Genomic DNA, 14,696 nt, shown 5'->3' on the forward strand with positions numbered 1-14,696 from the left:
ATGGGTTTGAATTCTGCCCCTCTCACTTAGCTGTGTGCTCTTGGACAAGTGACTTAACCTCTCCGGGCCTCAGTTGTCTCATCTGTAAAACAGGGAGAATAATAATAACTAATATGGGACACCTGGGTGGCTCCGTGGGTTAAGAATCTGACTCTTGGTCTCAGTTCAGGTCTCAGTCTCAGGGTTGACTTCAAGCCCTTACTTAAAAATAAAATTAAAAAAAAAATAATAGGGGCGCCTGGGTGGCTCAGTGGGTTAGAGCCTCTGCCTTCGGCTCAGGTCATGATCCCAGGGTCCTGGGATCAAGCTCCTTATCAGGCTCTCTGTTCAGCAGGGAGTCTGCTTCCTCCTCTCTCTCTGCCTGCTTCTCTGCCTACTTGTGATCTCTGTCTGTCAAATAAATAAATAAAATCTTTTTTAAAAAAATAATAATAATAGCTATCTCGTGAAAGATTGAATGAGTTAATACATATGTTTAGGTTAATATAGTAATAGGTAAAGGCCTCCCCAGAATTCTTATATGATAGACTCAGTGACTGACCATTTCATGTAACCCTGATTACTATGCTGTGAGAGAGGAAATCTTTAACCCCATTTTATAGATGAGGAAATCTGAAGCCTCACACAACTGGTAAGTGATGGGTAAGGATTCAAACCCAGATCGAATTTCAGAGCCCACATCTTGGAAACACCTTTTGAACACCCTCAGGTCTGAGTGGCCTTTGATTGTTTGGGCTGATCCAGGGGATTCCGGGCGAGCTCCGCCAAGTCAGAGAGGCCCAGACAATGGGAGGGGCAGGGCGTTGGGATCCTGGAGACTGGCTCTACCTCAGGACGTCTGGGAACCCTGATGCTGTTGGCAAGGGTGTGCCTGTGTGTGTTTGTGGCATATGTAGTGGGTGTGTGTCATGTGTAGTGTGTGTGGTGTGTGTAATGTGTGGAATGTACTTGGTATTTAGTGTGTGTGTGTGTGTGTGTGTGTGTGTGTGTGTGCATGTGTGTGGGGGCGGAACAATGTAGTGGTTGTATATTAATTTTTCTCTTCACTGCTTTCCTCAAATACACAAAACAAGAGCAAGCCCTGGTTTTAGCATCAAATGGGGGAACTTGGCACAGGTGGACCAGGGTTCTCTTTTGGCTTAATTCAGAATAGCTGGTATTGGGTACCTGGGGGGCTCAGTGGGTTAAGCACCTGCCTTCCGCTCAGGTTGTGATCTCAGGGTCCCGGGATTGAGCCCTACTTCTATGCGTGTGCCTTGTAGGAATGCTATCAAGACACTCTTCCAGGCAATCCAAGGCATGGGGAGACCAGGCCCAGGAGAACCAAGAGCAAGGTATAGACACAGGTTCGAGCCAAACCCAGCAAGTTCCCATAAGCTAGAGGTCAGAATGGAGCTGAGTATCTGCATTAAGACAAAGACAGGCCCCAGACATCCCAGCAAAGTAACTGGCCAAGCCCAACATGCGGGCTCCACACGGGGACTATTCACTAGGACAGAGCAAGAGAATCAGGTGGTCAACCCATGGCCAAGAAGAGTCTGACCAGACCCAGAGGAGCGAGCCGAGAACCTAGCAGGCCCTCCATGGGGCCAGGCACCAAGGACCCTACCCTCTGCCTGCCATCCAGGCATCAAATGAGAGGAGATCTTCATCTTGGATCCTCTTTGGTCCCAGGCAGGAAGCTTCTGTAAGAAATATAAGACCAGGGGCGCCTGGGTGGCTCAGTCGGTTAAGTGTCTGCCTTCAGCTCAGGTCATGATCCCAGGGTCTTGGGATCAACCCCCAGGTCTAGCTCCCTGCTTAGCAGGGAGTCTCCTTCTCCCTCTCTCTCTGTGCTCTTTTGCTCTCTCTCTCTCTCACACTCTCAAATAAATAATTAAAATCTCTTAAAATTAAAAAAAGAAATATAAGACCATTTTTGATCTAGTAAGAACAGTAACAGCTTGAGGTTGGACAGCCTGCTATGTTCTGGCTCAGGAGACAGGAGCGTCCATCAGGGAGAGCCTGGGAGAGCGGACGCCCTTGTACATGGGTGTCCCTCTCTGTATCCCATGTCTCCCTCGTTCCTCCCTCAGTCTTCTTTCCCTCTTCTCTTCTCTGCCCAGGAACATCCCAGAATGGAGTTGATTCTGAGATGTTCTTTAGGGCCATTGAGTGGCTATACCCTTGGCCCCGTGAGGAGGGGGGTTCTGTCTGTGCACTGCTCACCCGGGACTGAGACCCGTGCCTGGCATGTCATAGCCACACAGCTCCTACTCATAGGGTTCACTTTTGGGGTTCCTCCTGTCAAGATGCGTACACAGAAGACCAGTATCCTCTCCCGCTCTATCCCCGCCCTCATGCCCTATCTTATTACAGTGCTGTACTAAACTACCGTGCTGTGTTTACTCCATGTGTCTTTGACACGGCCTCCTCCATAAGGCAGCGTGGAGACAGGTAAATGGATTGGTTAGCGCGTGTTTTTCTGTTCTGTTTCGTAGCTGGTACACAAGACCCCCTTTCCACCATCTGACCGCCCGCCACATCTCCCATCTTGAACACCCCCCCCCAAACACCCTTCCCACTGTGTGTTAATCTCAGCTGTTCTTTTGTGTCTGCTATTCTTTCTCTAGAACTGCTGTTTCCCTTGGGAATTCCTGCTTATCTTTCAAGACTAGTTAAGGTGTCAGTTTCTTCAATGAGACTCCCTGCCCCGGAGCAGTTAGCCACCCTACTGTGGGCTTCCGCCTGTGCTGTGTGTACCTCCGCCTTAAGCACCTGCTCTGCTATCTCGCAATCCTGGCTATATACCTGGCGACTCTACCAGATTAGCATTACCTAGGGGCAGGTGGCCCATCTGCATATCTGAATCCTTAGGGCTCAGAAGCAGCAGTCGGGCAGTCCAGTGGTCAGGGCCTGCCAGCCAGCTCAAGAGAGGTGGTCCTGTGTGGCTGTTCCTAGCTCTGTGCTCAATTACCCCACATGAGTAGCTTGAAATTGGCCGTGGAAGGAGCATTTACACTATGGAAATTAGCGATCGCGACAAATCAGGCTCCTGTGAGCCCGAGGCCCGTTCACCAGCTTGCAAATGCAGTCAAAGTCATTCAGTAAATTGACATCTAGTACGCTTCGAACGAATGAATGCCTTAGGTTCTGGATTTCCCCACAAATGAAAGTTAGCTGTTTTTTTTTTTTTTTTAAGATTCTATTTATTTATTTGACAGACAGAGATCACAAGCAGGCAGAGAGGCAGGCAGAGAGAGAGGAGGAAGCAGGCTTCCCGCTGAGCAGAGAGCCCGATGCGGGGCTTGATCCCAGGACCCTGAGACCATGACCCGAGCCGAAGGCAGAGGTTTTAACCCACTGAGCCACCCAGGCGCCCCAGTTAGCTGCTTTTTGCTTACATGGCCCCAGGTTGACTTTTCTGTACACCCCTGCCCACAGTTAGGACCTAGTCCTTGAACTGAATATGGTTGGACTTATACATTGGCAAGGACCAGAATAACTTAAGGGCACTAGTAAAATTCCCCAGGCCTGCCCTTAGGATTTTGCATTCAGAGGTCTCTACATTTCATCAGGAAGCCCGAGTGGTGACAAAGCAGCGATCGGCACACTGCAGTTTCCAACTTTTGTGCCAAAACTGTTTTTCCACAGTTTAAGGAGTCGGGAATAGATAGCGACAATGGAAATGTTTACCCCACACCAGGTTCTCATTTGAACATTAGCTCCGGCCATCCTCCCTTCCCCAAACCAACCTCACCTAGAGCTCTCTCCAGTTTGAGTGTCCCCTCGTCTGCTGTCCTCTGGCAGGGGTTGAAAGGCGAGTCAGGTGGCCAGGGAGATGGATGAAGGTAGGACCTAGATAATGCAGATGCTGGGTGTCTGTGGTGAGCGGACGGGAGACAGGAGACTGTTCTATAGGAGCTTGAAGAGAAAGATGTTCTGTGACGCAGAGAAGTAGTTAGCTGTGTGAACCCAGGAGCTGCGGGTCCTATGGGTGTCAGGGCAGCCGCAGCAAGTCAAGGTTCCCAGCAGGCAGAATGGACTAGGCCATGATTGCAGTTTGGACATGCACTGGGTCAAGTCCAGACCAGAAGGATAAGGGGAACAGCGCAGATCAGGGGGTCACAATCCAGGCAACTCAAGCAGGAGGGCTCAGGTGGCTACCTAAGGCCCTGGCAGGGGGTGTGAGCACTAGATCTGAGGAAATGTACACAAGCTATTGACCCTGGGGTGGAAGCTGTTTGCCTTCTGCTCTCCCACACACACCCTCCTGCTCTGGGCCCAGTCGGAGCCTACAGGTTTGCCTTCCCACCCAAAGCAGGATGCGGACTCTATGGGTATAGCCTTTTCCAAGCTGGGGCGAGGCCCGGAGTCCAGGCCTCCCTCCAGCTCCTTGTTCTCAATCCAGCATGTTCCCCTCTCCTGTTCAAGCTCTCTAGAAACTGGGTGGGGCAGGGGCCAGGGTCCCTGGGACTCTGTAGCCCTGAAGGGCAGACTCCTTTCTCTCCAGGAAATGGCCAGCGATGAGCTGAGGGAGTTGAGGAACGCCATGACCCAGGAGGCTATCCGTGAGCACCAGATGGCCAAGACGGGCGGTACCACCACTGACCTTTTCCAGTGCAGCAAATGCAAGAAGAAGAACTGTACCTATAATCAGGTGTGGGACGGGGGCTGTAGGGGCGCCGAGGTGGAAAGGCAGCTTCGGGAGGAGCGGGGGGAGAAAGGACTAAAACTCCGGGCTGCAGAGACAAGGCCAAGTCTTGCTGTACCCAAGTCTTGCTGTTCCCGTGGCTTCTAGAAAATATTCTCCTGCACGTAGAATCACCCAGACTGGCGTCTTTGAGGCCTGGCCAACAAGCTCTAACCCACCCTGAAGCAAGAATAGGAGGAACCAGACTTACCAGGCACGGACTTCTGTAGAATCACAGATCGTTGGAAAGGAACTTAGCAATAGAAAACTTGGTTCCCTCATTTCCTACATAGGGAAACTGAGGCCCAGACAGGGTTAAGCTTCGCAACTTTGTCCAAGGTGGCCAAGACAGTCCTAAATGGCAGGGATAGTAACAAACCCAGATTGAGACTTTTCTGCCTGCCTGAAATATAACCAACGTGGCCAGCGAGTTGAAGGCATGTTGCCTCAAGTCCTAAGGCTGAAGACCACTGTCCTGGCATGGAGGGGTCACAGAACGCTGTGGAGACCCCCTCCACTGAAGGACTTAAAACCCAAGAATCACCTTCTGTTTCTGGGTTGTCCATATTATGGGCTTGGGGCAAATTAGAATCTTCTTGGATTCTAATTTGTATGTAGTCATTCTAGAACTCTATTCATTCTACCATCTGCTGGGCAAGCAAGATTTACCAAGAGCACCTTGCCCTTGGTGTGCCCTCGTGCCACTGCAGAAATACAGCCGGCCTTGCCGTTCTGGAAGAGTCTCTCAAAGCATTCCCGTCCAGGAATTCAGAGATGTTTGTGCAAGCCTCCTGCTTTTTTCTAAGCCCATTTCCATGTGGAATGATGTGTTTCCTGTGCGTTGCCTCCCACCAGAAGTAAACCACCCATTAGCCAAGTTTGCTCTGCACAGAGAAACCCCAGTGTTATCGTCCCTCCAGTGTTACTGCTTTGCAGTAAGGAGGCTGGGCTGAGCTGTGCCCTCCTGGCCCACCACAGGGGTCACACAGGAGCCGGGGTGACTACCCTCCCCCTCCCCCCACAGACTCCCAGCTGACATCACAGCAGAGCCGGGTGTCAGCAAAGTAACACATCACACGCACCCAGGGTTGGCTGTAGACAATCAGAACGGTAATTGTTCAGTCTGTAAGTGCAAGGGGTTTGCTGGGGGAAGCCCGATTCCTGCATATTCCTGGTTTGGTCAAGGGCGTGAGAAACTGGGAAATAGGACATTAGAGTGTCCCAGGGGTCCGCTGACCTTCAACTTGCTTTTCCTTTCTGGGCCTCAAGTCTTGCACCTCTGACATCATAAGGAATGGGGTGGGGCAGGGGGAGGGTGCCTGGGAAGCATCCCTGCTTGATCTCAGCTCAGGTCTCGATCTCTGGGCTGTGAGTTTGAGCCCCGCACTGGGAGCTGGGCGTGGAGCCCACTTAAACAAACAAATAAATAAAGGAATGAACTAGATGATCTTTAAGGGCGCTTCTAGCTCCCTGAAGTTCTGATCAGTGAGGCCCAGCCGAAGGGGTATTTTCAGAGGCGAGTTAGGAAATAACTCCTGTGGGAGATGAGCCTTGAGGCAAGAGAAGAGTGATCCGTTCTGAAGGATGAAGGACAAAAGCAAAAGGGCAGAGGGCTGGTTGAGCCAGTGGGGCCCTGGAGGTGAGCTGATGGCCCTGAGGAGGGGAGGTGTACACTCTGGAGCTCTCCGTGATGAGGGGGGCGGGAATAACAGTGCCGAGCTCTGGGATTTGTACCTACTGCTGCAGACAGTGGGAGCTGTGGCAGGTCTTAGAGCATGAGGGTGGATTCCTGAGTGGTCCAGCTCTCTCTCTTTCTCTCTCTCAGGTGCAGACACGCAGTGCTGATGAGCCCATGACTACCTTTGTCTTATGCAATGAATGTGGCAATCGCTGGAAGGTCTGTATGTCTGTCACTTTCTCCCTCCCCTGTCGTCCACAGCTGCTGCCCCACATAAGGAGTCCTATACCCACAGTCAAGAAGGGGGGCCGACCAGCCTGTGCAGAGTGGGTCTGCAGAGCTGGAGATAGTGGCGGGTGGTTGTCGGGGAGGCGGGGAGAGGGTGCGTGTGCATGTTTTTGTTTCAGAAGGCACCCAGCAGCAGGTGGGAGCCGCAGCCCACATTTTTTAAAAAAAGATTTTATTTAATTGAGAGAAAGCATGAGAGGGGAGAAGGTCAGAAGTCCCATGGAGTTGGGAGCCCAATGCAGGACTCCATCCCGGGACTCCGGGATCATGACCTGAGCTGAAGGCAGTCGCTCAACCAACTGAGCCACCCAGGTGCCCTGCAGCTCACATTTTATCACAGGGTGGGCAAGTCTGTCCTTTGAGCACAGGTGCAGTCAGCCTCGTGAGATCCACAGAGGGGAGGAAAAGCAACAGCACTCTGCCTTCGGACGGTACCTCTTTGCAGAGTGCTTTCACAGATGGGATTTCCTTTGAGCCCTGCCACAGCCAGGGATGAGAGGAAGGCCAAGCCCTGTCAGGGGGCATTGCCACCAAATACCTCCCAGGTCATCCTCCTTTCATAAGGCAGCTCTGGGAGAGCCCCATGTCACCTAAGACTGTAATCTGGGCTGTCCCAGCCCCTGCAAAGGCAGAGGTTTTGTTTTCAGGCATGGGAGCCAAGCAAAGACTCCTCTCAGAGTGCTCCTTCCTGCCACGTCGTCTTCTGAAAACACTCAGTGTGATCATGTGACTAATGTCAGTTTCCAGTACCGTCTGACTTGCACATGCGTGGTGCGGTGTCTGGACCTCCAGGTAGCTGGCAGGTGCTCCAAAAGTCCGGAGGTACTTAGCAAGGAGCCCAAGACTGGCTGGAGTTGGGAGCCCTGGTTGTAGGTCCCACTCTGCCCTACTCGTTGTGTGGCCCTGAGCGTGTCACTCACCTCCCTGAGCGAAAGGGTGATGGTAATGCCTTCTCCTGTGGTGGAGGTGAAGATTATTGCATATGCACACACACAGTTGGCGAACAATTATGAGAACTGTTCCTTACAATATTACTCTCACTTTCAGGCCAGGAAATTGAGCTCCTGAAAAACACTTAGCGAGCCTAAAGCCACACAGTTCGGAGCACTGAAAGATAATATTCCAAATTCCTGATCAGTTGAGTTTTCTGCAATCTTACTAAGGGCCTTGATAGCCCTGGGGCCTCGTTAGAGTTGCCATATTTTTTAAGGTAAAAGTCAGATGATTGTGTACTTTTCCTTTATTCACTTATTGAGCACTTAGGGATGGGACCAGCTTTGTGGCCTCGTGGTTTAGAGTGTGGGCTTTGGCATCAGGTTCGGATTCTAGCTTTATCGACTTACAAAGTGACTTTGCTAAGTGACCTGAACTCTCCAGACCTGAATTCCCTCATCTATAAAAAGGGAGTATTAATATCTAGCCTACAGAGCTGTTTTGAGGAATTAGAGAAGGTAATATAAACAAATCATTAACAGCTTTATTATTTACAGTTGATAGCTCGTATGGTATCTTTGTCAAATTGAAAAAAGGTCTCACTGCCTCCACAAGACATAGCCTTGCACCAGGATACAGAGCTAGGCAAACGGGGCAGGAGCTAAGTTTCAGCCCCAACTTGCCTTAGGGCCAGGCTCTCTTGTGCAGTGCACAACCTGTACAACCATACCACAAAAAAGCCCTGAGCACATATGGGCTGGCACATAGAAACCACGTTCTTATTATTCTGAATATTACCATAATACTGGTAATACCTACCAGTATTATGGGAGTTTGAGCAAGTCACTTAACTTGTCTGAATTGCTTCTTTGCCTGTGAAAATTGGAGAGATAGATGGTACCTACCTCACAGGGTTGACCATGAGGATGTAGTATGGCTCAGCTCAGAATAAGGGCTCAAAAAATAGTAGCTCTTGTGATTATTACTATTGGGAAAAGGACATTATGCATGCTCCAAATCCAGCTCCTTTCCCTTCATGCCTGCTAGTTGGAGCAACAGGGCCCATTAGAGATGGCAGCTACATGACTCCTGACACCACTGTCACATGGTGTCCATTGCCATGTGAGAGGTCTAGAGTCTAGCCAACTGATTAGTAATAATCACAGTGATGTTTTTGACCATGCATTAAAAGCCCACTACATGCCCGGCATCAAATTTCCTATTATTTATTACCTGTTAGCCTCTGGCATTGGCCAGGATTATGATCCCATTTCCCACTTGAGTGATTGGTTCAAGGCCACACAGCTTATTTGATAAGGGCAGAGCTGGGATTTGGACTCTGGTTTCTGTGGCTCCAGATACTACCTTCTATTTCATGTCTCCCCCGCTCCCCCCCACACCCCTTGCTTCCTTGGGTGCCATAGGGAGAGCCCTAAAATTGTATTGCCTTTTTGGTTTTGTAGTTCTGCTGATAGAACCGCCAGCCAGGATCTCAGTGAACAAGGTGAGGAAGAACAAAGAGAAAGCACTAAACCATTGTAGCTGGAGAAAAAATAAAAATTAAGATGAAGAAAATTGCTGAACTCTGACTGGGCTCTTAGGGATCAGAGGGAGAATTGTTTTGTAAACTAATAATCTGTTATTAAAATCGATCCACAAACAGAGGAGCCTATTTGGGGTATGATGTTAAGAGTCTGTGTCGACAAACCTCTTGCAGAAGCTCAGATTTCAGAGCCTCAAGGCTAAGGTGTCATGTCTTGGACTGTGGGCTGACAGTCCTTTGCTTTGAGTCCCTTCCCTCACATCCCGACCTCAGCTTTTTCTGAGTTGAAAAATACCAGCCAGACACAAATCTTACCCCACTCCCACTCCCGCCCCAGAGGCACATGTGTGGAACAGCTGGGACCCAGCTTGGCATCGGCAAATGGGACTCCCACACTATATAGAAAGATCTCTTCCCAGACTCTCTGCTATCCCCTGTTTGTAGCTGACTTCAGGGCCTTTTCAGGATTCCAGACCTGGAGAGCAGGGAACCTCTAAGCAGGGAACAGATCATCTTGAGCTCAAGCTTTCTGAGCAAAGGGTACCACAGTGCCCAAGTTCTGCAGATCCTGGGGCTCAGGACCCCGCCCAGGCCCTGGTGATATGCTCTTCACAGCTCCATCTGTGGCTCAAGCTTCAGAGGAAGTCTGCAGGGCACAAGGGGACTTGTCGTGCTCCTCCTGCAATGACACTGGCTTGCTTTTTAAGCTGATAGGAGGAACTTTAGGCAAATCTAGAACCTTCTGGAAAAGTCTCGTGAGCGGGTCTGATGGGCGCGTCTTGGATCTCAGTCGCGGACTGTCCCTAGCCTTCTGACAGTCCCAGGCTGAGCCTCCTAGACTCTGTGTTTCCTAAAATGGCCTCAGTACAGAAGCCTGTGAACTCCTGACAGCAAGTCACTCAACCTCTCTGAGCCGCTTTCTTACTTGTGATTATGGGAGCGGCGTGAGTGCCCACCTCACAGGGTGCTGGTGCAGAGGCGGCTGGCTTCTGTCTGCCTTAGTTCCCTCAGCAGGGCAGCTGTTAGGAGTAACTTCTGCCCATGTTCCTTATATGCCCGGGTCTCATCCGCCCTGGGATTGATTCCTGCCTTCCTCCTTCCACCCATCACGTGCCTCCTCCTATAGATGAAACCCGTAAGGAAACAGTGCAGGGAAATCTGCCACCGTCTTCAGCCCTCCCCGAGTCAGGTTTGAGGGGCCGTGTCCTTTGGAAGGATGGAAAATCTTCTCTCAGAAGGTAAAACACACACAGCTTATCAATGGCAGAACCAGGACCAAAACCTTGGTCTTCTGCTTCCTGTCATTGTACCCGAAGCTGTAGAAGCTTCGGGGCCGTACGCAATGCTCAGCCCCTACCTTCCAGGAATGCCCAGCCTGGCAGGGAAAGAAACCGTAAGCGGTCTTCCACGCTGGACAGGATGGATAAATGCCATCCGTACCTGAGGTTCGAGTATGACCCCCCCCGGGACTGTGGAGCCCTGTTGTTTACACAGCCAGGTGCTTCTAAAACTGGCCGGGATCCCCTGGGGATCCTGTTAAAAATGAAGATTCTGATTCATTGGGTCTGGGCTGGGGGAGGGGAGCCTGAGATATTTCTCTTCTTTCTTTCTTTTTTTTTTTTTTAACTTTTATTTACTTATTTTTAAGAGGGAGAGAGAGAGAAAATGTGTATGTGAGCAGGGTGGGGAGAGGGGGACGTGGGAAAGGTAGAGAGAGCATCCCAAGCAGACTTCATGCCCAGCCGGGAGCCCCATGGGGGTCCCAGCCACAGGACCCTGAGATCATGACCTGAGCGGATATCAAGGGCTGGACACTTAACCGACTGAACCACCCAGGTGCCCCCTGCCTTTTTTTGGTTCACATTTATTTATTTATTTATATTCTTTGGAGATTTTTCATTTTTTTTTAATGTTATTTATTTATTTGACAGAGATCACAAGTAGGCGGCGGGGGGTGGGGGGAGACGCAGGCTCCCCGCTGAGCAGAGCGCCCGATGCGGGGCTCGATCCCAGGACTCTGGGATCACGACCTGAGCCGAAGGCAGATGCTTAACCCACTGAGCCGCCCAGTCGCCCTGAGATTTTTCATTTCTTACAAGCTCCCAGGTGTTGCTGACGCTGCTGTCCACCCACCATGCTCTGAGTAGTAAAGGGTTTAGATACCCAGCTTTTTCTTTGCATGATGGAATCCTCCGTCCAAATGTCTAGAAACCAAAAGCTACAATTATCACTATAACTGTGTCAATAAATGTTACTTCAGGCTGCTTCAGGTGGCCCCGTGGGGGTGACTTTCAGTAGTCACAGTCTCAATACCCATTGTGCTCCTGGTGTCATGGGGACTTACAGCACAGGAAAAAATACACACCCTGAATCTCCGCCCTCAGTAACCTTACTGTTTACAAAGGAGATGAGTCAGATGAAACAGCACAAGAACAAGTCGGCTCCAGTCCGCACATCTATGCGGTACACTTCTAGGCTCACAAAAGGACACAGAAAAGCATGAATAGGCCTCAGACTGTGTTCATCAGCAGACATCAATATCCTCCCACTGGTCTTCCTGTGTCCACTCTGGAGTCCCTCCAGTCCATGCTCTTCCCTCCACTGACCAGAATAGGCTTTTCAAAATTACAAATCTGATCACATTATAGCCCCCCCACCCACCGCATTTTAGGCCTTCCGTTTCCCCCGCACTGCATTTCGCAGGAGCAGGCCCCACAGGGCTGGCCTCTGCCCTGCCCCCATACTTTGTGCTCCAGCCACACTGGCCATGCCGTGTGTCACACGGTTCTTACACAAAGCCTGTTGGCTGGGACTCCTGGTTTAACCCCATCTCCTCCTTCATGTCAAAGACAAGGAGGGGGCGAGCTGCAACGGAGTTAGTGTGAACTTCTGCCACTGGGAAGGCTTCCCAGGGGAGGGGAGACTGCTACCTTACAGGAGGAAAAAGGCAAGGTCAGGGAAGGTGAAACACAGAGGCCATGCTTGGGATGGAGGAGAGGACTGCTCACCCGTAATGTCATGGCCAAAAGACCTTGAAAACAAAATACATTCAAGATCTTATGACCAACTTAGAAGATATTTTCTAAAGGTTATAGGAATGTGAAAGTCTCTATGGAGTGAGAAATCTTTCCTCGTATGCTCATTCACACTACCAAATCTGTCTTTAGCCCTGAGATTCCCTTAGCTTAAGACTTACGTCACCGAGTGTCTATCTGGATTTCTCCTCTCAATACGCTGGCCCTCTCCATACAATTAATCTGAAACTAAACTCACATCTTCTCTTTCTGTAAGTGCCCTCTTCTTTTATATTTGTGAGCTAGATGGCTTTCTAGAACCATCTCGGACCTTCCCCTTGCCCTCTTCTGTCAGTTACCGATTCTATTGTCCCTCCCTTGTTCAACCCTGCCCCCCCCCCCCAACACTAGCAACATTCTTTCACGGTTTCTTTTTTCCTGTACTGATGCAAACACCTTTTACTGGCCTCCTAGCTCAAAGCATCCCTACCTTACCTGCCCCTGCCCTGCCTGGCTCTGAGCATCATTCTCCCCACCACCCCAGTCACCTCCCCTGGATTTCCTCCAGCGGGCAAACAAAACTCAAACTCCTTAGTTTGACTTTCAGAGCTCCTCTCCTGTCTTAGGTGGCTTATCTTTGACCTCTGCTGCCCCTTTACTCCAGCCCGTGGGAGGTACTTGCCCCGTCCTTGAAAACCTGGTGGACCTTCCCAGCTGTGACTGCCTATTCTGATTCCTCCTCCCTCTCCCCGTCCTAATCTTACCCATCCTTCAAGGCTCACCTCAACTGCGTGTTTTGTTTTGTTTTTTAATTGAAGTACAGTTGACAAACATTCTTAATGTCCCATGTACAGCCTAGTGATTTGACAAGTGAGTATAGTCACCATTTGTCACCATACAGCATTATTAACTATGTTATTGACTATATTCCCTGTGCTGTACTTTTTGTCTTCATGACTTATGCTGTAACTGAAGTTTGTACCTCTTAATCCTCTTAATCCTTTTGTTGACCCTTCCACTGCCTCCCTTCCCAGAGGCACATCTTCTGTGAAGTCGTCTCTAATCCCCTGGCCATAAGAAATGGTCCTCCGGGGGCTCTTGGGTGGCTCAGTGGGTTAAAGCCTCTGCCTTCAGCTCAGGTCATGATCTCAGGGTCATGGGATTGAGCCCCGCATCAGGCTCTCTGCTCAGCCGGGAGCCTGCTTCCCCCTCTCTCTCTGCCTGCCTCTCTGCCTACTTGTGATCTCTCTCTCTCTCTCTCTGTCAAATAAATAAATAAAATCTTTAAAAAAAAAAGATGGTCCTCAGAACTCCCATAGCGTGGTGACACTTGAATACTTATGCTGCATTCTACCATGGTGATGATGGTGACGATTTCTTTGTTTCACAGTATGGATAACATCTATTAATTATTGACTACCCAGGTATCTTGGGCACATTATGAAACTTCTCCATGCCTCTGTCTTTCCTCTGTAAGATGGTGGAAGTAATGGCACCTGGCCCAAAGGGTTGTGAGGATTCGTTACAATCATACCTGACATGAAGTACTTGATCAGTGAATGTTAGTGCTTGTCATTACTGTGAGTCGAGGGGCTTACTTTATATTGCCCCCACTAACCCTCAGACCCCATGAACTGGGTTACTATGATTATACTCTCTTGTTTTGTGTTTTAAAAGAGTTTAGTTTTTTTTTTTTTAAAGATCTTTATTTATTTATTTGACAGACAGAGATCACAAGTAGGCAGAGAGGCAGGCAGAGAGAGAGGAGGAAGCAGGCTCCCCGCCGAGCAGAGAGCCCGATGTGGGGCTCGATCCCAGGATCCTGGGATCATGACCTGAGCCGAAGGCAGAGGCTTTAACCCACTGAGCCACCCAGGTGCCCCTAAAAGAGTTTAGTTTTAAGTAATCTCTACACCCAACTTGGGGCTCGAACTCTCAACCTCGAGATCAAGAGTCAGATGCTTTACTGACTGAGCCAACCAGGTGCACCCTTCAAAAAAAAAAAAAAAAAAAAAAAAAGATTTACTTAGAGAGAGCCTGTGTGCACACATGCAGAGGGGGAGGGGCAGAAAGAGACCATCTGAAGCGGACTCCATGCCTAGCTTGGAGCCCCACGCAGGGCTTAATCCCACGACCCTGAGCTCATGACCTGAGCTGAAATCAATAGTCAACACTTAACTGAAGAAGCCACCCAGGAGCTCCCCAGGTGCCCCTTTTTAAAATTGTGACAACACATAGATAACATAAAATTTATTATTTTAACCTTTTGGGGGGGCTTTTTTTTAATGGAATGTGTCACAGATTTGCTTGTCATCCTTGCACAGGGGGGCTTGCTAATCTTCTCTGTATTGATCCACTTTTGGTGTATGTGCTGCCAAAATGAGCACCAATCTTAACCATTTTTCAGTACACACATAGTTCAGTAGTGTTAAGTACATTCCCATCATTATGCAGCCCATCTCCAGAACATTTTCATCTTGCAAAATTGCACCGCTCTACCTATTAAGCAAATTCCCATTCCCTCCTCCCTGAGCCCTAGGCAAGCCCTAGGCAACTATTCTGCTTTCC

The 14,696-nt window shown here is 49.8% G+C and overlaps 1 protein-coding gene across 1 annotated transcript in view; it reads left to right on the forward strand.

Annotated features, from left to right (window-relative positions):
- LOC111154764 (transcription elongation factor A3) overlaps nucleotides 1-9,146 on the forward strand; it is a 37,289-nt gene extending 28,143 nt beyond the window's left edge. The window contains exons 9-11 of the mRNA XM_022514656.1: nucleotides 4,493-4,639; nucleotides 6,498-6,569; nucleotides 9,035-9,146. Of these exons, the coding sequence (XP_022370364.1) occupies nucleotides 4,493-4,639; nucleotides 6,498-6,569; nucleotides 9,035-9,043 (228 nt within the window). The 3' untranslated portion in view covers nucleotides 9,044-9,146. The remainder of the gene's footprint in view (nucleotides 1-4,492; nucleotides 4,640-6,497; nucleotides 6,570-9,034) is intronic.
- The last annotated feature ends 5,550 nt before the right edge of the window (nucleotides 9,147-14,696 follow it).

Source organism: Enhydra lutris, unplaced genomic scaffold (genome assembly GCF_002288905.1).
Source record: "Enhydra lutris kenyoni isolate GAN:26980312 unplaced genomic scaffold, ASM228890v2 scaffoldscaffold38, whole genome shotgun sequence".
NCBI lineage: Eukaryota > Metazoa > Chordata > Mammalia > Carnivora > Mustelidae > Enhydra > Enhydra lutris.